Here is a 24,817-nt window from a genome sequence, read left to right as displayed (position 1 = left end):
GGCGGGCGGACAGCGAAATCAGCTGTCCGCTCGCCGACCTGTCAATGGCCAATTAAGGCCATTGACAGGCTAATTAACCTTGTTAAAGACCCTGTCCGGTCAAGCTTAAGGCTGGCGGACAGGCCAGGAGCCCCAGCGGGCTCCAGATTATTCATGAAACTTCATCCACTGGCGGGATGAAGTATCATGTCCGTTTTTAAAAAATTAATAAACTTTTATGTGTTTCTTATTAACATGTCCCATCTCGTGTGACATTGTCACAAGAGGGGGACATGTTAATAATTTTAATATTTCTCTCTTTTTTGACTTTTCTTACCTGTCAGTAAACTCCCTGAGACAGCACTTTGCCTCAGGGAGCAATGCGCACCTCGACAGATGGGGATTCCCACCACCCCCCAACCCCGCCTCACAGGAAGCGCATAGCACCTCCTGTCGGGCAGGCCGCTGGGCGGGGCCTTAATTGGCCCGCCCACTCAAAATGGTGGCGGGCCCCGTTTCGGCAGCGGGGATTGGCTCTCCGCCTGCCCATCAAGGGCAAAATTCTGCCCATTGGTTTTGAATACACCTGTATGTTTTCTTATCTTCCAAAATAGTTGTACTTTTTGAAATGCATGTCTCCTGCTTCCCGTTCGCAATGCTGAATTTCCACATACTGTTGTTGTTGTTATGGCCCCTGTTTACTGACTCATTAAAATGCCAGGCGACGGAAAACGTCCATTGTAACTTTGCTGCAGGTTCATTAAAAATCACAAACCTGAATAGGAACCTAACCTTTGCCCCTCACATAGACAGGAAGTGCCCAGAATTATTCAGCATTCCACGGCCCTAAGCAATCGTTGCGACATTTGAAACAGTTACTTTGTTTTCGTGAAGTCCAGATTCCATCTTTGATCAAAGATTCTGAGTTACGTCGAGGCACAGATGGAGGCCATTTGGCCCATTCTTCCTGTGCCAGTTCTTTGAAAAAGCCAAAAAAAAGCAAAAGTAAGGGGGCAGGAGCATGTCAGGGAGCCACGCTGACACTTTTTTAAGTGCAATTATCCTGCCCCTTCAACCTCCTCCATCCGCGCCCCCCCACCCCCGCTTTAAAACTGCCTCCGCTGGAGTTTAGGAAAATTCTGTCGTTAACTCTGATTATCTTCATCTCCAGAATTCTCTCTCTTCTGTTTCACTTTCTGCCAAGTACTGGCAGATTTCTACATTTTTATTTTCAATGTTTCTTACACGTGACAAGTTGCATGGTCTGAGTGCAATGGCTTGGAAGACTTTGTGCACCAAACGTAAGAAATCATAGGAATTGGAAAATAAAACCTTTTTATTAGGCCTGTCGCTTTTTGATAGGTGAATGCCGCCTGTCATCTCACCGCACCCCTCCGGGGCTTGAGTAAACCCACCACATAACGCTTGAATCCATTTGACTTCTTGGGTGCTCCTCCTCATGTAATTTTTATATTTTAAAATGTTACTCAGCCTTGTAGAGTGAGAAGGGAAGAACTTGCATTTCTATAGCGTCTTTCGTGACATCTGGATGCCTCGAATGCAATTACTTACAACTGAGATATAGTCACTGTTGTAACCTAGGAAATGTAGCAATAGGCTGTGCCCAGCAGCCTGCACACAGCAAAATCCTGTAAACAGCAGTGCGATAATTCTCTGATAATCTGTTTCAGTGACGTTTACTGAGGGATAAGTACACTGTTTCACTTCTCTTAATCCAAATTTCCTCATTTTTTAACCTGAGCAATTTTGCCGGATCAGTGCTGTTAATTCGTGATAGACAACTTCAGTTAAATCGCATTGAAGCTTTGTCTTTTCCTTAGGGGGGAAAAAAGCCTAATCAGTTGTTCCTCATGCCCGCCCCCTCACTCCTGTACTCTCGCACAGGAACAGGAAGAAGGTTAGTCAGCCTCTATCGCCTGTTGTGACATCCGGTTAGATCATTGGGCTGATCTGCACCTAAACTGGACCTGTGTTCTTGAAGAGTTTCAAAGAATGACAGGTGATCTAATTGAAACCTACAAAACTCTTACAGGGCATGACAGGGTAGATGCAGGAAGGATGCTTCCCCTGGATGATAAGTCTCGAACCAGGGGACATAATCTCAGGTTAACAGGCAGGCCATTTAAGACGGGAGAATGGGGTTGAGAAACTTATCAGCCATGATTGAATGGCGGGGCAGACTCGATGGGCCGAATGGCCTAATTTCTGCTCCTATGTCTTATGGTCTTATGGACTGAGATGAGGAGGAACTTCTTCACTTCTCTAGAGGGTGGTGAATCTTTGGAACTCTCTACCCTAGAGAGCTGTGGAGGCTCAAGCATTGAGCATGTCCAAGACAGAAATTGATAGATTTCTGGATACTAATGACATCAAGGGATATGGGGAGAGTGGGGAAAAATGGCATAGAGGTAGGTGATCAGCCGTGATCTGTTTGAATGGCAGAGCAAGCTCAATGGGCCAAATGGCCTCCTCCTGCTCCTGTTTCCTATGTTCCTATGCAACTCAGCTCCATTCACCCAGCTTTACTCCGCAGCCCTGCATACCCTTACCAAACAAAAAAAAAACTAGGAATCTCAATCTTAAAAAATGTATTTGATCCCCTGGCACTCACAGACCTTCAGGGGACAGATTTCCATTCCCTTTAGCGTGGGGAAAAGTGCTTCCTAATTTCACTCCTGAATGGCCTAACTAATTTCACAATTATTCGCCCTTGTGCTGCAATCTCCTGCCAGAGGAAATGGTTTCTTGAATGTTTTTGACCCGAGGTCCTTTCAATCCCCTCGATTTGAACTTGAGGGAAGACAAACCAAGTTAATGAACCTGCCCCTTTTATATTTTAGCTTTTTTTTTTAAAACCCTGGAGACATTCTGGTGAACGTGTCCTTGGGTTTCCATCACTGTGCACAATACTCCAGGGGGCAGAATGTTACATCCCGACTCGATTGGTGGTAACATAGTGCGCGATGACGCTGTGCAAGCGTCCCGATGTCATCGCGCACTCGTGTGATATTTCAGTCGGCGGGCCCGCCAACGATTAAGAGGCCTGTTCAGGCCATTAATCAATTCATTTAATCCTATTCTTTGCTGCCCGTCTAACCTTATGGTTGGCGGGCAGGTGACTAAGGCCAGTCGGCCTTTGCGTTTTTGAGGAAACCTCATCCATGGGTGGGATGAGGTTTCCGACAGTAATTTTAAAAAAATAACAAAAATCTTGGAAAGTTTTAGTATGTCCCTGTTCCTGTGATAGAGTCACGAGTGGGGACATGTTTCCCTTATTTTTAACATCTTTATTGTTCATTTTAAAATCCTTCAGCTCCCTGGGGAGATTTCAGTGCGCGCTCCCCCTACGCATTGCGCAGACTTCAGCGCTCGCGCTCCTCCCGCCCCCCCCACCCCAACATTGCTGAGGCTCTCAGCGCACGTTTCACACTGGCTGTCCGTTAGTTGGCCAGCCGGCGTGAACTTGCGATCGGAGCCCGATTGCAGGAGGGGGCCCATTCCCGCGCCCGCCTGAAGGGAAAACCCTGCTCCAGAAGTAACTTGCCCGGCACCTTATGCAGCAACAATATAGTCTTTGATTTGTGCTGTGCCTACCTCCCGATCCAACCCAGGATTTCATTTCAATTTTGTACCACAGCCAAGAAATGAGTAGGTGCTGATGTGTTCGTAGTAATCCCTGGATTTAGTCACACCAGACCATTTAAATCATATTGTGGCGTTTCAGTTCCTTGCCAAGTGTTTTTGTTTTATTGCACTGAGTTGTGTCTGTCTTCCTTTGGTCTAACCATCCAATGTCTTGTTGAATATTCCTGGATGAGGCCGGTACAGCCCAAAACACTCAAGAAAACTCATAGTTTGACCAAGCTCCATCTACCACTGGCGCAAGTGACCTCTACAAGGTGCCCTGCAGCAACTCACCAGGGCATTTTCGATAGCACCTTCAAAACCCACAGCCTCGTCTACCAGAAAGACAAGGGCAGTAGGCACATGGAAATGCCACTGTCTGCAAGTTCCTCTCCAAGCCGCACGCCATCCCGACTTGGAAGTATGTTGGCGTTCCTTCGCTGTCACTGAACCAAAATCCTGGAACTCCCTCCCTAACAGCACTGTGGGTGTACCTACATCACATGGACTGTGGCAGTTCAAGTAGGTGGCTCGCTGCTGCCTTCTTGGGGACAGTTATGAATAAATTGCTGGACTGAACAGTGAGATCTACGTCCCCTGAGCGAATTTTAGAAAAAAGAATGCACTCTTGAAGAGCATCCATTGCTGAACTAGAGATCTTCTTCTAAGTTAAATTTGTACCAGATAATGGCTGGTTTTGTGTTGCTTGTTGGGAAGTAAATTGGGACCAAACATATGTAAACATTGAGGTCATGTAACATCTGTTTTAACAGCAGTTTATGAATAGACTAACCTGTGGCCTCTAGTGATTTTCCTTTTGGCAGTCAGAAGGTGCATTGAACCAAGGATGTTGTGTAGTGTTGTTGGAACAAAAATAGACTTTTGGGTGTGTGTAAAATTTCATCACACGCTATTCAGTCCACCATTTTTCTCCATGAAATAAATGATCAATGGCACTTATTCTGCCCGTGCCCCTCTCCACAACCCTGCTCTCTCCTAATGTCAGCACTTAATAGACTCTCCTAACCTACCAGCCCCGATTTGCTTTGTCTTATCATTGGTGGCCCTGCCTTCATCTGCCTTTGGGCACTAAGCCACGGGGCAGGATTTTCCCCTTGTTGGGCGGGCACAGCGGGCAGGCCTGGGCGCGGCCGGACCCTGGCTACGATTTCACGCTAGCGGGCCAATTAAGGCTCGCCCGGTGTGAAATGTGGCTCTGCACGGGCTGGGAAGGGCTGAGTGGGGTTGGGGCCTGTCAGCCGCCTGGGTCCAATGGCGACCTGGCAGCCAGTTTAAACGCGAACCAGGTAACCCCTGGAAAGCTGCCATGGAGGTCGTTTCCTGAGCTGGCACGATGGACCCGAGTGCAGTTGGACACCGCGGGCGGGTAGGGTGGGCAGTTGGCTCCCCCGCTTCTCAGATGAGTGCCTCCGGCTGCCAGGAGGGATACCCTTGCCCCCAGGGATGGGAGGAGGAGGCCACCGCACCTCACCATGAGGGCATGGGAGGAGGTGGTGGCGCTGGTCAGCAGCCGTGACGTGGTGTGCGTTCCTGGGTGCAGTGCCCGAAGCGCTTCAATGACCTGCTAAGTTCAGGAAGAGTGAGTACCGTGTTGGCATGGGTCAGGGTGCAGATGCGTTAAGGTCTGGCCTTCCCCCTGTGGACCTCAGGGGTGCTAGAGTCTGAGTGCCAACTGTCAATCATGCGGGAGCCAAGGGGGTGAACCCTGGCTGCTTGGATTGAGTGCCTACGGCTCAAGGGCCATGACTTAGATGTGCCCTGTCAGGTGCTCCTCAGCTGGGGTTGGCCAGACTGCAATGGCGCTGCAGGTAGAGAGTGGACCAATCAACACTCCCCTGTTGTTTCAGTAGAAGACGACCCACAACAAAATAGAAAGGTCGCGGACCGGAGGAGGCCCTGCTAGCCTCCTAATCCTTTTTGAGGTATGAACAAGATGCCCTGGAGTTTAAGAGCTGGCATGCTTTACATGCAACTGGGTGTGGAGAGGCGGGGTGCCAGATGGAGGTAAGAGTGCAGTGCCCAGAGGCGAGAGTTTTGGCTTGAGCAACCGTTCTAATGTAGAATGATATGAGCCTCGAACCTGGACCCCGCCATTGATCAAATGAAGATGAGGGCACCATGATGCAGATCTCCGTTGTCTTACCAGGGTGCTTGGCATGCACAGTGATAGTGTAATGACTTTAACTAATGACATGCCCTTCTGCTCTCTTTTAGGTTCACCAACAGGCGCTCGATTTCCAGACCCCTGACACCGGAGGACCATTGGGCATCATTTGCACCTGCGTCACACCCGCTCTCTGAAGCAGGCACCAGCGCAGATACCTGCACCTCGGTGGGCATTAGAGTGGTGGCTAGTATCTCAGTGCACATTGGTGAGGGCACTTCACAATCGCTTGAGGTGCAGGCGGAGGCAGAGTGTGCCCAGGGCGACGGCAGTCAGAGGACTGCTGGGGACCAGGATGATTGATGCTCAGTCGAAGGCTGGTGATGAGCCCCTGGAGTTGTCCATTTGGCGGCAGATGCTGGATGTCCAGTGAGATATGCGGGAGGATCTGGCAGAGATCCATGAGGGTCTGTCTGCCATGGACTCCATTGGGAGAGTGGCGACTCTCATGGAGTAGCAGCTCCAAGGACACAATGAGGGGTGCCTGGAGTTGCGCTCGGACCTGCAAGCCCTCATGACGGTCAGTGTCAGTGTGGGAGCTGGATGATGCACCCAGTACCCCAGCTAGATGCCCGTCCATCAATGGTGAGCAGGGAGGTCCACAGTGACCTCACGTTGGCGCACGAGCTGCCTCTGCGGGCTCCTCTCAGGGCACTCTGGATGACGGCAGCAGCTCTTCCACCCTTCTGCCAGTGACCGTGGCATCTGATGAGGCTGCGGCGACTGGAGAGATCCAGCCGTGGCACTGGCTGCTCCCTTCCAGGCGGGGCCAGCACAGGCTCCACTGGCCAGAGGACGACCGCCAAGGTCATCAAGGCCAACAGGACAGCAGAGTCAGCAGCTGTCTCCAATGCTGGTGCCAGTACAGGTGGTACACCTAGACCTAGCACTCACAAGCTTAAAGGCACCAAGAACACGAGGGACAGGTCACGGGTGATTTTATGTTCATTTATATTTACTTCATCTATAGCTGCCTGGAAATGAAGACCAGAGAAGTTTATGTAAATAGTCTGGAATTGTCAAAATGAGATCAATTTTGTTTTTGTTGTCATGGCCTGAATATGCTTGACCTTTTATATTTTATTGGTGCAGGGTACGCCAGTATGTAATGCTGGATGTAGGTGGCTCTGAACTTTATTGCACAGGCACTGACTGTTCTTTGTATTCAAATGAAAGGGATGGAGGCGGCATCCCTGACATGTGTTTGAAGCTGATCTTTGGTAGCCTAGCTGAAGGAGCGTTGGATCAAGACACTCCTGGTGTCCCTGCCTCCCTGGAGGTTACCGAGGTCTGGCTCCACGCCGTCAGCATTCTCCTCACCATGCTCCTCTTCTGACTCACTACTGGACTCACCCTCTGTGGCCTGTGCAGCTGCGTCAAGATCCTCTTCCTCCAGTGGCCCCCCCCTTGCCAGTGCCAGATTATGGAGAGAGCAGCATGCAACCACTATCAGTGACACCCACTCTGGGCGGTATTATACTCTCCCTAAACGGTCCAGGCATTAGAAGTGCACCTTGAGAAGGCCTATGGCCCTCTCTACCACTGCCCTTGTGGTGGCATGACTTGTATTGTAACACAAATCTGCCTCTGTTCTTGGGTGGCAGAGAGGCATCATGAGCCAACTCTTCAATGGATAGCCCTTGCCACCCAGTAGCCATCCATCCAGTCAGGCTGGATTACTGAAGAGCCCCACCACCTGGAATGTCTCAGGATGTAGGCGTCATGGGAGCTGCCTGGGTACCTTGCACAGACTTGTAGAATCTGCATCCTGTGATCGCACACTATCTGCACATTCATGGAGTGGAATCACTTCCTGTTGACGAAGGCACCGGGCTCACCCGCTGGTGCCTTAATGGCCACATGTGTGCAGTCGATGCCACCCTGGACGCGGGGGAACCCAGCAATCACTGCAAAGCCTCTGGCTCGCTCAGTCTGGCTGGCCTTGTCCGTACGGTAAAGAATAAAAGTCAGTACCCGCCTGAACAGAGCTTCTGTCACCAGCTTGACACAACTGTGGACAGCTGGTTAGGAGACTCCACACACAACCCCCACTGACCCCCAGAAAGAGCCAGAGGCATAGATGTTGAGGGTCGCTGTGACCTTCAGAGCCACTGGCATGGGGTGTCCACCCACACAGTCAGAGCTGATTTCAGGCCCAATCACCTGGCAAATGGAGGTCATGGTCTCTCTTGAGAGGCGGAGCCTCCTTCAGTATTGCACCTCAGACATATTGAGGTAGCTGCATCTCTGCCTGTAAACCCTGGCAGCAGGATAGTGGCATTTTCTGCAGCCCCTTCTGTCTTGGACTACCTGCTGGCCCTGCGCCCCTTGTGCCTGCGCCTCTCCTCCCACAGGCCCCTCCCCTGGAAGCTGCACTGGGACACCTGGTCTCCTCTCCCTTCTGCCCCTCTCTTTCTCCTCAGAGGAGGTTCCTCCAGCGGAGACCACAGTCCCCATTACCAGGGTAAGGGAAGGCTATCTGATACCTGGAAGGGTCCACACAGTCTGAATCCTCCAGGAGCCTGGCAGACAGTAATGAGTCCTGGAATGAGGCCTGGAAATGCTAATACTGAAGCCCTGAACAGAGATGAAGCTGCCAAGTGCCAATAAGCAACCAGCTGCAAACTAGCTCCAAAACTCCTCATCACTCACACTGGCAATGCTGCTGACCCTTTTTATCCCGCCCTTGGATGAGGTTTGTGAAAATGTTGGCTGCCCGACTTGCCTGTGCGACAAGCAGAAAATCACATGGGCAAGGAAAAATCACAGTCAATCGGACTGTTGAGGGCCTTAAGTGGCCAGTTAGTTAATGGCACCGCTCTGGCTCCCGCCCGCCGAGCGGAATATCCCACAAGTGCATGATGATGTTGGGACGCTCACCTGACATCATCGCGCACTATTTTCCTCCCATTTGGGTTGGGTGCGTGTTCGCCTGCAGGATGAAAAATCCTGCCCGTGGAGTTTCCTCCCTAGGCCTCGCTGACCTTTGACCTCTGCCTCCTTCAAGAAGCACCTTGAAACCTACCTTTTTTTATCAAAGTTTTGTCTGCAGTCTTAATATCTTCATTTGTAGTTTGGTGTCAAATTTTGTCTGATAATCATTCTTCTGGGAAAACCTTGGGGCGTTTTACTACTGTACGGGCACTGTACGCAGGAGAAATATCATGGGGCATTAATTTTTCTTCTTAATATTCTTTTGTCTATCGTAGGAACAAAGCTGTTGATGGACAGACAAGAGTTATCCATCTGGCGAATGATGAGTCTATTCACTTTCTGATTGGCGTAGGAAGGAAATACACTATGAGGATGGACATGTCGGGTGACCAATGGCAGGAGTGCAGGGCAGGGGTGGGGCAGTAGGAGGCTGGAGGTCATGTGATGAAACTTGAAGGAAAATGTCCAATTGGAGTTGATAACTCTCTGGGAAAGGGGAGGATGTTGGATTGAGGTACTGTCAAAAAAGAAACTTTATTTTGAAGACAAGGAAGGAGATAGACATGGATTTTGGGGCCTAGTTTTCTGGCCTTTGTTCACCTCTGTGAGCTTTGCTTGGTGATGTTGGGCTAAGTTGCCATTTCTGGAACTTGGGCTGCTCAGTAATAATGCCTGATGTTTGAGAGGCTGAGCTGCATGCTTGTTTTGGTCTCTGCAGGCATTTGGGACATGTTTGGAGCCTCTTGCTTGTGGGAGGAACTTAGAGTTATGACATTCCAGATCTTTGAATTGTTGGGTTAGGACCTGCCTTGCACTGCTACTTAAAGCTAAAATAAGTAAGTGCTGACCAGGAACGTTTAACTTATAATCCTTGTTACATACTGGTCAATCTGCAGTAGTTTTGCATCATGGGGATCATTTGACAGGATGTGCGCAGAGACATTAATTATGTACAGTGTAGGTACATGCAGCAGAATGTGAGTTACATGGGTATGAAGATTACTTCCAGTTTTTCCCAAAGCTTGTTTATTTTGTGAACTCGCCCCTTTTTTGTACAGTCCCCTCTGCTAACATTAGTATGACACATCTGATATTTCCCTTAACCTTTTCCTTTCTCATTAGAACAAGTTGCCGCACTGGATGCCCAGACGATTGTTCACACAGCTTGTGGAGAAGCTCACACTGTAGCCCTTAATGACCAAGGTCAAGTCTTTTCGTGGGGAGCAGGGAGAGACGGTCAGCTGGGGATTGATTCAACCGAAGAGACTATTCGAATACCAAGGTACCAAAGAGTCTCTGCAGGCAGTCTGCAAAAATGGTTTTGTGAGCTGCGGGGTATTTAGAATCTGCCTCCGTCGGGTTTAATATTGTAACTGGAATACTGTGCAGTAATGCACACGTGTCTAATTGTGGATCCCTCATTAAAAACGATTGTAATTAAACACTTTTAACTTTTTCTGGCATGTTTATTGAGTAAGTAGTGGGTAAGTACTGAAACAACTTGCTTGTTACATGTTTGAACACTGAATCTCTTCACGGATAACCAGTGTAGCGAAGCTTAGGGAGGAACAGGGCAAATCAGACAGCAGATTCCTTATTTCCGCATTTAACTGTGCATGCGCAGACCGCAGAAATTGCTATCCTAGTTACTCCTTAATAACGGTGAGCAATGTTATGCCCAACGTGTATTCTTGATGCAAAATCTTTGCGAATGTGGTTCTTTTTTTTACCCTCTTTCAGTTCCTTAACCAATCTTTTCTACTGCAGGTTAATCCGGACGCTGAATGGATGTGTGGTCATACAGGTCACCTGTGGAAGCTGGCACTGCATGGCACTTACCAAAGGTACTTTAGTGCTGTCCTCACTAACCCGCTAACCTCACCGAAGTGCTGACTTATCACAGCCCCTGACATTTCCCAAGCCCCTGTTTAACAGGAATGGTGGAGGGGTAACTTAAAACTTCAACACTTGCTATTAAGCCTGGCAGAATTTTGTTTTGGCGCAATTGGGCGAGTTCTATAATGGTCTGCTCTTCCAAGCTAATGCCCAGATGGTTAAGGTGAAAAGTACTCGCAGTGACTTTTTCCAAAACCTGTGTGAACCCGCCCGCCCAATGTATGTAGCTCTGTCACCACCTTAATACTCTCTCACTTTGGGTATATTGGACTTTGGATGAGTCTGTAAAATGGATGATGTTGGCTCGGACACCTATTACCATTCCTGTTTCTATTTGAAGTTAATGAGAGAGGAGTTTAGAAGGTGGCTGAGCTGATATTGCCCCCTTTTACAATATCACTCCAAGTGAAAATGACTCCTACCTTGTGCCGCTGTCCAAGGTGACTGCCTGGGAAGTCAGACCTGGCCTGAGTTTTTTAAAGATCTGATTTACTTTGTTAAAACTAACTCGTTCAGGTGCTGCAAATGGAGGCGTTTTGGGTGTTGGGAAGAGTAATCAGGAGTGTGAACTCTATTTCACCCTACTCCAACTCTTGCAAAGCTCCTTATTGCGATCCTGCCGGAGATCACTGAATTTAGTACAAAGGAGGAAACAAAGCCATGAGCTGCCTGATGTGTACAGTTAGGTACCGTGGCTGACAATGTGACTGAACTGTCTGGTTTTCGATTCTCTCTACACCAAGGGCAGGATTTTTAGGCTGTCATGCGGGAGCGATGGGGCCGGCCCGGGAGCAGCGGGAAACGGGATCGCTGCTTGCGATCGGCTCCCGACCGTGATTTCACGCCAGCTAGCCATTTAACGCCCAACCAACGTGAAACGTGCGCTGAAATGCACAGCGCTGCCGGGGTGGGGGCTGAGGGAGGGCGTGAGCGCAGAATGAAAGCACCCTGAAGGCAGAGAGCTACCCACAGGGAGCTGAAGAATTTAAAACAATAAATAAAGATTTTAAATTCCGGGAAAAAAAACGTCCATGCATCGGATTTAGTTTCCTGAGCATATACATGATGAAAATTCTGTCCATACGTTTTTTAGTTTTTAAATTTAATAACGGAAACCTCATCTCGCCCTTGGATGAGGTTTTGTCAAAAATGCAAAGTCCGCCTGGCCGATTCACCCGTCCGCCAACCGTAAGGTTGGATGGACCACGAAAAACCGGGGACGGTTGGGACGCGAATGGGCTTAATTTCCCTCTTAATTGTCGGCAGGCGCACTTCTGACTTTTGCACGTGTCCACCAACGGAAATATCGCGCGAGCGCGGAATGACGTTGGGACTCTCGTCCGAGTTCATCACGCGCTATTTTACGCTCGAGTGGAGTTAGCCTGCACGCTGAGCTAAAACTTCTGCCCCAAATCCCTCCGTCCCTCTCACTCTCTATTCCCCCACTGACCTTGCCCCATTCTTCTGACCTGTGCCTTGATAAAGGTGTGACACCAGGGTTGGGTCTGTGCTTTTCCTCACCTGCTACGTGTGTATCTCTTTCGCCACTTGCTCTCCATTCAGCACCTCCCACGCCTGTAATCTCTGCCACTCAGAGCAGCAGGTTCAATGACAATACCTCAACGCCAAGGTGAAGGTTATTACCTTTAGTAAAATTGCAGATGGAGGAGTTTCCTTACGAACGTATGGTCTACTTATGCTCATTTGACACAGCATGATTCAATATCTATGTCTGAATGCTGTACATTATCATTGATGGTGTGGAGTGGGAGTGTGGGACCCATATGTTGTGAATGATACTGGTATCAGTGATGTTGCGGGTCGCATCATAGACAAAGCCCAATGTGTCCATGCTAGCTGAAAAAGAGTTATCCAGCCGAATCCCACTTTTCAGCTTTTGGGCCATAGCCCTGTAGCTTGTGACATCTTGAGTGCATATCTAAGTACTTTTTAAATGTGGTGAGGGTTTCTTTAAATGCAATGAGGGTTTCTGCCTCTGCTGCTCTTTCTGGCAGAGTTCCAGTCCCCGCCGACCTCAGGGTGAAAAAATTACTCCTTAATACACCTTGTAAATTGGATGGACACTTGAGGGAAATAAACGTGCCGGGCTATGGGGATAGGGCGGGGAACAGGGCTGACTGGATTGTTATACAGAGAGCCAGTATGGGTTCCCTGGGCTGAAAGGCCAGTTTCTGTATCAAGGCTCTGTGAGACTGCAGTCCTTGTAGGTATACCCACAGTCCCGTTAAGGAGAGAGTTCCAAGATTTTGACCCAGTGATGATGAAAGAATGGCTAAGCTCCAGTTCAGGATGGTGTGTGAACTTGCAGGTGGTGGTGTTCCCATGCACCTGCTGCCCTTGTCTTTCTGGATGGCAGAGTTTGCGGGTTGATTGTAAAGTTGCATTAATGTTGACCTTTTTGATTTGGATTGAAGGAAACTTGTGTCATGAGCTGCCTCCTCTCAGTATTCATGTCATTGGATATAATTTCATACGCTGAACCTTTGTACTACACGTTAAGATGAAGTGATATTCTCCATGAAGCTTAACGACTGTCACTCCATCACTTCATGGCGCAATGGCCTTTGGGTCCATTGTCAGAAGGCCTAATGTTATCTTTCTTGAATGTTGATGGACAATTGATGCTTTACACTGGTGTTTTTAACCTTGTTTATTTTTTCTCTAGATGGTCGTCTCTTTGCCTGGGGACAGAATGCTCATGGCCAGTTGGGCCTTGGGAAAGGATATCCCTCTCAGTCCAGCCCACAGTGCGTGAAGTCTCTGACCGGGATTCCGCTGGCTCAGATCGCTACAGGAGGGATGCACAGCTTCACTCTCTCACTGTCCGGGGCAGTGTTTGGCTGGGGGAGGAATAACTGTGGTCAGCTGGGACTCAGTGACGATAAAGGTACACAGTTAACAGAGCGGTACGAGTTTTGTGTGAGCGATTGGCGCGCAGTTTCAAACCAGGCTTTGAGGAGCCATATACTTCAAGATGAATTTGTATTCGTGCGAAAATAATGGCCAGGAAAAGACTAGGTGGCCCGTAGCCCTGCCCCACACTTCTGGGCTGTATTTTTCTGGGTCCACTGAAGTGGGTTAGGAGGCAGGACTTAGGAGAAAAGTTGTAAATAGAGACACGTTCCCTCCTCTGAGTGATCTTTCTGCAGGCTGGGTCAGTGTGGCAGAGGTGGGTAACCACTTTGGCTATGAGTGTTGCTGGCAAGGCCAATGTTTATTGCCCATCCCTAATTGCCCTTGAGAAGGTGGTGGTGAGCTGCCTTCTTGAACTGCTGCAGTCCATGTGATGCAGGTACACCCACAGAGCTGTTAGGGAGGGAGCTCCGGGATTCTGACCCAGTGACAATGAAGGAACGGTGATATAGTTCCAATTCAGGATGATGAATGATTTGGATGGGGACTTGGTGGTGTTCCCATGTGTCTGCTGCCCTTGTCCTTCGAGGTGGTAGAGGTTGAGGGTTTAGAAGATGCTGTCAATGTTCTCCAAGTTATTGAAACACAGATGGGCTTATTAACACCAAAGAGTGTGTGTTAGCCCCAGACCGGCTATCAAATAATGGAAAGTGAGGATAAGTCATAAGAATGCCCACAGCTGCTATAACAGCAGTTATAAATGCAGTATTTAGAGCAAAAATGCCAACATTGTCACACATCTGTTTTTTATTTTTATTCTCAGAATGAGGGTGTCACTGAGGCCAGCACTTATTGTCCACACCTAATTGTCCTGAGACAGTAGTGAGCCACCTTTTCGAGTGGTTATAGACAGAGTAGACCACTTCAGAGAGCATTTGTGTTGGTGTGGAACTGGAGTCACATATAGGCCGGCGTGGGTAAGGATGGCAGGTTTGTTTTCCCCCCCGCAATGAACTGGTTGGGCTTTTACGACAATCCTTTATGGTAATGATACAGGATCTGACTGATTACAGCCTTCTGTCACACTGCCAAGGTGAGATTTCAACTCGGGTTCTCTAAGGTACTAGCCCAGTAATATAACCATTATATTACCATGTCCCGCATGGCAATGAGTTTGAAACTGCAAACGCTTTGCATTTCCAACCTTGTGGAGATTATTGTACGGATAGCATCTGTTTGTCTTTGTAGATCGAGATGTCCCCAATCATGTGAAGTTCCTGAGGAGACAGAACATTGTTTACATTAGTTGTGGTGAGGAGCACACTGCAGCTCTAACCAAGGTAATAATACTTATTTTTTATTCATGGGTTGTGGGCATCACTGGCAAGGCTGGCATTGGTTGCCCACCCCTAACGGCCCTTGAGGAAGTGGTGGTGAGCCACTTCTTGTAAATTGGATGGACACTTGAGGGAAATAAATGTGCCGGGCTATGGGGATGGAGCGGGGAACAGGGCCGACTGGATTGTTATACAGAGAGCCAGTATGGGCTCCCTGGGCTGAAAGGCCTGTTTCTGTATCAAGGCTCTGTGAGACTGCAGCTCTCGTGGGTATACCCACAGTCCCGTTAAGGAGAGAGTTCCAAGATTTTGACCCAGCGATGATGAGAAGAAAGGCAAAGTAGCTCCTGTTCAGGATGGTGTGTGAACTTGTAGGTGGTGGTGTTCCCATGCACCTGCTGCCCTTGTCTTTCTGGATGGTAGAGTTTGCGGGTTTGAAAGCTGTTGTTGGAGCATGCTGATGTAAATTCTGCAGCCCCCTTGCTGAAATCAATGGAGGTGCTTCACTGTCTAATTCAATCTGGTGAAGACTTCAAAGCTGTGTTTCGTGCTTAAAAACAAAATGCATGATCCCATTATGTAAATTTAATTGTCAGTGGATATGGTGGTGTGGGTGGGGGAGTGGGGGGGCAATGAAAATAAGGAACACAAAAAGCTTCATAGCTATGAAGCCCCATTCTAGAGCTTGTTGCTATAGTATGGAACTTGCACTGTAATCTAAATGGATGGACTGGTGGCCTGGGCATTATAGTTATTCCCTTGAAATAAGTTAATATAAATGTTACTTTTCATTATGCTTCAGTGAAATGCCTTTTGCAAAGTTTTCTTCCTGCCTTAGAGGTGCTACATAAATGCAAGTTGCTGTTTGTTGTTAAGCTAGCAATGTGGTAGAGGAACTGCCTCCTGTGCACCCACTGTCATCAGAGAGCCAAATTAGCCCAGCATCAAGGCTTGCCTCAATACTTTGATCCTCCCCACTGGATCAGGATGGATTCAAACATCTCCCCCCACCATCCCCCACCCCCTACCCCTCACCGCCCCTCCTCCTCTCCAGACAACCTGTAAAACGCTGCTGTAGTGTGTCACAAAAACACGAGGTTTCTTCGCTGGCCCTGATGCCCTGCACTTGGAGTTCATAAAGCGATACAGTACTGAAGGAGGCCGTTCAGCCCATCATGCCTGTGCTTTTTACAGAGCTATTTATTTAGCCCCACTCTCCTGCTGTTGCTCCATTGCCCTGAAAATTTTACCTTTTCAAATATTTCTCCTTTTGAAAGTTACTGTTGAATCTATCTCTGCTACCTTCTCAGACAGTACATTACTGATCAGAACAATTTGCTGCATTGAACAAAAACATCTCCTAACTTCCTCTTGATTTTTTTTGCCAATTCTCATAAATCTGTGTTCAATTGTTACAGATTTTCAGTGAAATAGTTTTTCCCTGTTATCAAAATCCTTCATAATTTTGAACGCCTGTATCCAATCTCCCCTTAACCATTTCTGCTCTAAGGAGGGTAAAAATCCCAACTTCTCTAACCTCGCCACGTAACTGAAGCCCCTTACTGCTGGTACAATTCCAGTAAATCGTCTCTGCACCTTCTTCAAGGCCTTGACACCCTCCCTGAAGTATGGTACCCAGGACTGAACACAGTACTCCAGCTGAGGTCTAACCAGTAATGAATTAAATGCTTAAATCGTTTTTTTTTTTTACATTACGTTGATCGCAGTTGTCCTGAAAATGGTGATTAACTTTGTGAGAATCGAACACTGTTCGGTTTTGTATTGAATGCTGACCTTCATTAGAAGATGTACCTTTTCCAGTATAAGAAGCCAGATGCAGCCTGAGCTTGTGTATCAGCCAGCTTCGGTTTTGATTCCATTTTCTAGATACAGGCAACTGATCTTAAATAATCTAAAAAATAACTTTTCGGTGTATTCTACTCGTCAACTTTTTCCATTGCAAATGCCTATGTCAACATTTGTATTGGAACTGTCTGTGTGAACCTGGCACATAGGAATTGCAACTCCCGGCTGTGGAAGGGTGATAGCGCCACCACTGTCCGTGCTTGACAAGCTTACACAGATTTGTTATAAATGTGGATCTAGGTATTTACAATAAGAGCACAGTGCATGACGTGAAAAGGGAGTTCTGAGGCAGCATTTTGAGTTTTATGTCAGGTCACGGATACTGGGGTCTCAACCCCGCACTGTGTGGGAGGCGGTCACCCGGCAGTGATTTTCCCCCTGCCAAATAGTAGCCACAGGGGAGTGCTTGTCAGCCAATGAGAGGAGGCCCTCCAGCTGGGAAGGATCTGCAGCCTATGGTTCAGGTAACAGAGAGAGGGGCCTTCTCCATCTTGAGGTGCCTTATCTCCAACTTCTAAAAGCTATAAATTTAAAAATGGCCTCAGCAGCTGGGTCACTGTTGTTGTGGGGGGGGCACGGGCAGATTTACGGGCCCACCCACCTCCATCGTTGCCCCATATGGGGGGAATAAAAATTTAGCCCCTGGAATTAAATCTGCATGCCCTTGTCTAACCCCAACCATCTAATTCTGCTTCCCTGAAGAATACACTTCTCTATAGACTCCACGCTGTGAATTTAGGCCTGGTCTAGTTTTGTTGGACCCAGTCATCAAATGGAAATTGGACCTTTGGCCTCATCTGCGTACTTAGCGTGAGCTTCATTGGCAGTTTACCTGAGACTACCTGATCTTTTGGTCGAGGGTTTCGGGTCCCGGGCACGTGGGGTGAGGTTGGATTATTTGGGCTGTGGTTTTGGGGAGGGCACGCGATTGCATTCACGTTCTTCCTGGCTTCACAAGAACGTTTTATAGCTTAAAAGAAAATGTCGCCAACCGGATTTGGTGGCTACACAGTGTGGCTCAGGAATCTTGAGTGAGGTAGGCCTCACACCCGCCTTGCTCATCAACAACAGGCCCTTCCATATTCGTGGGCCTGCCATTTACACGTTTAAGAGGCCTAATGCCTGTTTTAAGTGCTCGCTCGAGACAATCTTTAAAAATAAGAAGCCCCAGAATTTTGCAGTGTGACCAATGACTGCACAGGCCATCCCACCGCGAATTGATGTGCTTTGTGCATGTCTTAAACCTAAAAATCGGACACAACGTTCACCAATTTCTACTCCCACATGTGCAAGTTCACGGGAGCTCAGCTTTTAAATATTTCAATAGGCCTGTATTAGTATGTATAATTTTTTGTGTGTGTTTTTCACCTTTATGGATGGAAATATAAATTTATATCATAGCGTTAATTTTAGAGATTGTTCACTTCTACTGTACTTTGTGTAACTTTACCTAGAGTGGAGGTGTTTTTACTTTTGGAGCTGGTCTTTGTGGGCAGCTGGGCCATAACTTCATAAACAATGAAATAAATCCCCGCAGAGTCCAGGAGTTGATGGGAAGTGAAGTCTCCCAGATAAGCTGTGGCAGGTGAGTGTATGTAGTGGAAAATCAGCTCGGGCAATGTACTATTGTGAGTTTTTTTAATAGCTAACTCATACTTACTGGAGAGGCCCCTTGTACTTGTGTATGCTAATACCATGATACAGGCTAGCTCTGTTACGAAATACGTGAATTTCTGTTCTGTCATAACCACACACAATGACCAATCTTTACCCGTCTCTCTGTTTCATGTCTCTCTCTGTCACTCACCTCCTCTGTGTTCCTCACAGCAACAGTCATATATTGGGTTGGATTTTTTTGCCCGTTGACTAGGAATGGGGAGCGAATCAGGGCTGAAGTCGTCTCTGCAGGCAAATCTTTCCTTTGCATCCTTCCTGTCAAAAGAAACATTTATAAACATAAAGTAACTGGATAATATTTCATGTCCCAAATTAGAGATTTCAGTTGCTGCTCCTTGTCAATGCCAGCTCTTTGAAAGACCTGTCCAATTAGTTGCACTCCCTTACTCTTTCTCGCTATGTTGTCTGTTTCTGGGTTATTTTCTTGTTCTGTTTCATGTTCCTCTTTTGATGATCTTGTTGAATATTTATGGTTGACTTTATTTAACTCCCTGTGAAGTGACGTAGTCAGCTGTAGTCAGCCAGTCAGTTGTATCCAGCCCTGCCTGCAAATGGGGTGACTAAAAGCTTTGTCAGGTTTTTAAGGAGGGCCGTGAAGGAGGAGAGGGAGAGGCAGGGAGGCTTATGGAGGGAATTCCAGAGTTCAGGGGCTTGGCAGCTGAAGGTGTGGGCTTGAATGATGGAGTGAAGGGAGTGGGGAATGCACGAGGGGCAGGTGTGGGAGGATTGCAGAGTGCAACTTTGAAGAAGGTTATGGATATAGGGAGGGAGGGGTAGAGGCCGTGAAGGGACTTAAACATGAGGGAGAGCATCTTAAGTCAATTATGTCACAAATGGGAGTGAGGAGGTTGGCACTGGATAGAGATTACCAGTTCCATCTACCAGCTTCCTTTCTTCATGTCTGGGGGCATCATGACTAGAAATTTCCTACCATCCCACCCCAGCATCCTCGGAAGAGGCAACAAAAGGGGATAAAACCATTTAAAAATTCTCTCTGCGCTCGTCAGGCAGTCAAAGCCAGTCTGGAAGATAATCGCCCGTGCTTACGTTAACTGGTAAACTGCTCACCTTTCATAGGATGCGCTCAAGAACCAGTTCCCAATTTGAGGCTTACGTGAGAATCAGCGTTTAGTACACAAGTTGGCAACTTGTTCCAAAGATCCACTACTCTCGGGGGAAAAAGAGAACAACCTGTCATCTAGACTATTCCTTAACTACTCTTGCGCAGTTTAAAAGTGTGATGCCGGGTTCTCCCCAACCTGTCAGCGGGTACACAGTCATAGAAACAAAGGAGCAGGCCACTCAGCCTCTGGAGCCTCAGATTGTGGCTGCTCCACACTTTAACTCCTATCCGCCAACCTTGGTTCTTTAACCCTTACTACCATTGTCTAACATAAACCTTATCCATTTCACTTTTGAAATTTTCATTGGATCTAGCCTCTACAGCTTTGTACGAAAGGTCAAGCCCTTTCATTAATTTATATCCGTCTACTGGGACGCCTATTGGCCTATCCTACATCAGAGCAAAAAAAAAAGCTGTTTAAGTCTCTGAGTAACTAAGGATTTTTTAAGCAGGGAATCGTCACTACGAACCTTTCCCAAGCCAACCCTATCATTCACAATATCCTAATTTGGAAGTAAAGTACTTTGTCTTTTCAGTCTAACTTTTCAAGGAGTCATAACTGCATTACCCTTGTCTGTGACTGAGATTAGAAACTGGGTTAATAAAAATAATTTTTACTAATTTATAACCTCGAAATAAAGGGGACACTTTATTGTGAGGATGAAGGAGAAAGAAGTGAAGATGTGTAAAATCTTCAGTTAAAAGGCTAATAGGGAACTCCAAAAAAAAAAATCTCCATGCACTTTATATTATTTAGGATTTTAATGGTTTTATTTTCTGGAAAGGAATGTTCACTCAGACAAAGAAGCTGGACAATTTCAGCCCTGAAGTCTATGGTGCCGGTCTAGTGCCACCTCCTGGCCTTCAGTCACACTTGTGCCTTGAATTTGTAGTTCACTGTTCAGGTTGCCCATTGTCTAAGCCTCCCTTCATTTCTGACCCAGACCTTTTCCGTTGTTTGCTGGACAACCTGGCAACAATTTTATGCCCCTCCCTCTGTCAATTTTCCTCAGAGTGGGAACTGGGACTGGGATACTGGGTCCTGCCACATCCCTGTTCATTTTTACACTGCTCTGATTTCCCACGGGTGAGGTACAGTAACGGGGCTGAAAGGGTTAAATAAGTGATCCTCACTATCTTCCAAGCAAGGGCCGCTTTAGCAAAAAACCTGCAATGTGAGAGTCACACCGACCACTGTAATAGGGGCCATTGCCTGTTTTGCCCCTGTTTGCGATAACACAAAGGAAGAAAGGACATTGATCGAAAAGCAGAATTCATTGTTCTTTCTGGGGGGATGCAGGCTTGAAGTGGACTGACTTGGCATCGCTTCAGCGCTAGGCTGAGGGATTTACCTGCAGAATGTGCTTCTCTTCTCTCTCTCTCCCGATGAGCTGGTGGTGCACTCCTGTACGCCACATCCTACTGCGATGGCGCCTGCCCCTGGAACAATTCCTGACGCCAACTGCATCAAAATGCCAGGTGGTGCCTCCCCAGGTGGATGCCCCTGTCAGGATCGGCTCACTCCTGAAGGAGCGGGTCCGTTTCCTGGATACACTCACTCTCACTCTCTCTCTCTCTCTCTCTCTCTCTCTCACACTCTCTCTCTCTCACACACTCTCTCTCTCTCTCTCTCTCTCTGTCTCTCACACTCTCTTTTTCTCTCTCACACTCTCTTTTTCTCTCTCTCACTTTCTCTCTCACACACTCTCTCTCTCTCTCTCACACTCTCTCTCTCTCACACTCTCTCTCTCTCTCTCTCTCTCTCTCACACTCTCTCACACTCACACTCTCACACTCACACTCTCACACTCTCTCTCACACTCTCTCTCACACTCTCTCTCACACTCTCTCTCACACTCTCTCTCACACTCTCTCTCACACTCTCTCTCACACTCTCTCTCACACTCTCTCTCTCTCTCACACTCACTCTCTCTCTCTCTCTCTCTCTCACACTCTCTCTCTCACACACACACACTCTCTCTCTCTCACACTCTCTCTCTCTCTCTCACACTCTCTCTCTCAGCCTCTTCGTCTACCCACCCCCCCACCCCATGACCTGGGACTCTGCTCCACAGAGACTCACTCCCAGACCTCGCAGCCAGCCTCTCCTACCCGGGACCCCAGCAGTTTACTCCGCCGCCCTCTGCTCTCCGGACCCTAGCTGGGGGACTACATCACTGGTCAGGGAACCACCACTGGCTTGCAGGCCTTGCCATGAAGAACACTGGGTTAACTGATGGGGACAGGTCACGTAAACTTGGCTTGTATTACCCTGATTTTAGAAGGTTGACAGATGATCGAATTGAGGTGCTTAAAATGCTAAAAGGATTGGATATGGTCGATGCAGAGAACCTATTTCCTCTGGTGAGAGAATTCAGAACAAGTTGGCATAATCTTAAAATTCGAGCCTGGCCTTATGGGGGTGAAATCGGGAAGCACGTTCCAGACAAAGGAGAGCGAAATTTCAGGATTGAGGTCGATAGATTCTCACTAGGGAAGGGGATAGGAAGCCAAGGTGAGTAAATGGAGTCGAGGTGTAGATCAGCATGGTGGAACAGGCTCGAGGGGCTGAATGGCCTACTCCTGTATCTGTGCTTCTTCCTATGTGACATAGCTGCCATCATACATGGATAGACTTAATGGAAAGTCGTTTGGAGGCTGAAAATATGTTGTGTGTTGTTTTTCCACTCATCGTTAAACATCCAATAAAGAAAAGAAAAAAGCTAGCTGCTCCATCAAGCCTGCCCCATCCTATCCATTAAACCCATCTGCTTTCACCATACTACACCCTCCCCCCCACCCCCCACCCCCACTCCACCCCACCCCACCCCACCCCACCCCACCAAAGGCTACACAATCTCCTGCTTGAACTTAATGCCAAAAACTTGGGAAAATCCCTTTCTAACCTCTGAGCCCTGACCATGCAGTCTTCAAGCTCCAGCAGACCCCAGTGACGGGTACCACTTGCTTGCCGCCTCCCACTTGAGCTGGTCTGCATTTTCAGGGGGTCCTCCCTCGCAAAAATCACAGTCACCGCACAGGCTGGGGTTTATAGTGCAGAGATCTGTTTGTCGATCCCTATTTCTGTGTCCCCCAACACTGGCAAGTCAAGGCCACCCCCTATCAGTCAGGAGCCCTGCTCAAGATTTGGTCACAAAGCAAGCTGAGATTTCAGTGGCGTGAGGTGTAAGGGAAGGTAAATCACCACAGGGACCTGTGCTGGGTCCCCTATTATTCGTCATTTATATAAACGACATAGATGACTATGTGGGGGGCAGGATTAGTAAGTTTGCGGATGACACAAAGATTGGCCGGGTGGTTAACAGTGAGGTTGAGTGTCTTGGGCTATAGGAAGATATAGACGGGATGGTCAAATGGGCAGATAAGTGGCAGATGGTATTTAACCCTGAAAAGTGTGAGGTGATACACTTTGGAAGGAGTAATTTGATAAGGAAGTATTCAATGAACGGCATGACACTAGGAAGTTCTGAGGAACATAGGGACCTTGGTGTGTGTGTCTGTAGATCTCTGAAGGCAGAGGGGCATGTTAGCGGGGTGGTGAAAAAGGCATATGGGACACTTGCCTTTACCGATCGAGGCATAGATTACAAAAGTAAGGAGGTCATGCTGGAGTTGTATAGAACCTTGGTGAGGCCACAGCTGGAGTACTGTGTGCAGTTCTGGTCGCCACATTATAGGAAGGATGTGATTGCACTGGAGGGGGTGCAGAGGAGATTCACCAGGATGTTGCCTGGGATGAAACATTTAAGTTATGAAGAGAGGTTGGATAGACTTGGATTGTTTTCATTGGAACAGAGAAGACTGAGAGGCGACCTGATCAAAGTGTACAAGATTATGAGGGGCATGGACAGGGTGGATAGGGAGCATCTGTTCCCCTTAGTTGAAGGGTTAGTCACGAGGGGGCATAAGTTCAAGGTGAGGGGCAGGAGGTTTAGGGGGGGATGTGAGGAAAAACTTTTTTATCCAGAGGGTGGTGATGGTCTGGAATGCACTGCCTGGGAGGGTGGTGGAGGTGGGTTGCCTCACATCCTTTAAAAAGTACCTGGATGAGCACTTGGCACGTCATAACATTCAAGGCTAAGGGCCAAGTGCTGATAAATGGGATTAGGTAGGTCAGGTGTTTCTCACGTGTTGGTGCAGACTCGATGGGCCGAAGGGCCTCTTCTGCACTGTGTGATTCTGTGATACAGGAGAGAGACATCACCCTGCATTAGTGGCTGTGTCAATCCCTGTTTCTAAAACATGCTGTTAATTTCACTAAGCCTTTGAATTGTCTCTCGCTCAAGCAACCATAAGCTTGGTCCAAATGTCCCTTTATGTGTCTTTAAAAAAGAAACACTTGCAAGCCAGGCAAATATCTCACAATGAACCCACCTCGCTAGCAGAAAGGGAGGGTAGTGCGTATTCTGGGATACAAATGTGAACATCAGGAACCCACTACTACTCACTTTGGTTGTTTTGTGTTATAATTAAATCAAGCCAATGAAAAACTAACCTGGAGAAATAATTAAGGTAAAATTCGCGTTAAAGGGGTTAGCTGCAGAACTCAAACTCCCTGCTGTTCCGATAACCGTGTCCCAGGACCCTGCCCTTCCCGACCTCTTCTCTAAGTCCTGAAGTTCTCCCCCAGTTTAGTCCCTCGACGATGGTGCCTGTGCCCCAGGGCCCTTCCCTTCCTGACATTGAGAAGAAAGCAGAGGGGCAGGGCCCTGGGCCATAGACACCATTGCCGACAACATTGAGGGACTGGTCTCGGGGAGGACGTCGAGAAGATGTCAGGAGAGGAAGGGCCTTCAGAAGGGGAGGTAAAGTTAATGTAGAGGCACTTGCATTGCATTCCAACAGCCTCCAGGTTCCAGCCAGCGCACACGTCTGACAACAGAGCAACAGCAATCATTGGCCAAATATAGCCTGTCAATCGGGATGGCCTACAGGCCTGATTGCCTCCATTTAGACACTGACACCCAGATTGACAAGCTACTCAGCCAATGAACCTAGGCCCCTCTCGAGGCATGGATCCTGGTGATTAGCATCATCTGCGGCCTCCTCTCCTGGGCCCAGGCCTTACCTCCCCCAAAGATGTCCTGGGATCAGATCCAAAGGGGTGCCTTACCTCTCCAAAAGGGTATTTTGGCTATCCAAATGGATTCACCCAGCTCAGACCTCCTCTTCCCTGTTCTACTCTGCACACCCTGGGTTTCACACTCCTCGCCTACCAAAATCTCGCTTCAGTGGAGGCATCTGGTGACTTAAATGGCAACTGCCAGTGCGAACTGGGCT

General features: G+C 48.0%; 1 protein-coding gene across 5 annotated transcripts in view; it reads left to right on the top strand.

The window, feature by feature from the left end:
• The window catches only part of LOC144667774 (putative E3 ubiquitin-protein ligase HERC3), an 86,821-nt gene that overhangs the window by 18,240 nt on the left and 43,764 nt on the right, over positions 1 to 24,817 (top strand). For all 5 annotated transcript variants that reach the window (XM_078529349.1, XM_078529256.1, XM_078529608.1 and 2 more), the window contains 5 exons: positions 9,866 to 10,025; positions 10,511 to 10,587; positions 13,326 to 13,547; positions 14,762 to 14,853; positions 18,171 to 18,301. In XM_078529349.1, the coding sequence (XP_078385475.1) occupies positions 9,866 to 10,025; positions 10,511 to 10,587; positions 13,326 to 13,547; positions 14,762 to 14,853; positions 18,171 to 18,301 (682 nt within the window). The remainder of the gene's footprint in view (positions 1 to 9,865; positions 10,026 to 10,510; positions 10,588 to 13,325; positions 13,548 to 14,761; positions 14,854 to 18,170; positions 18,302 to 24,817) is intronic.

The sequence above is a fragment of the Cetorhinus maximus genome, chromosome 1 (assembly GCF_964194155.1).
Source record: "Cetorhinus maximus chromosome 1, sCetMax3.hap1.1, whole genome shotgun sequence".
NCBI classification, from domain to species: domain Eukaryota; kingdom Metazoa; phylum Chordata; class Chondrichthyes; order Lamniformes; family Cetorhinidae; genus Cetorhinus; species Cetorhinus maximus.
Note: the sequence above shows the minus strand (reverse complement) of the source record. Positions and strands in the feature narration are given on the sequence as shown.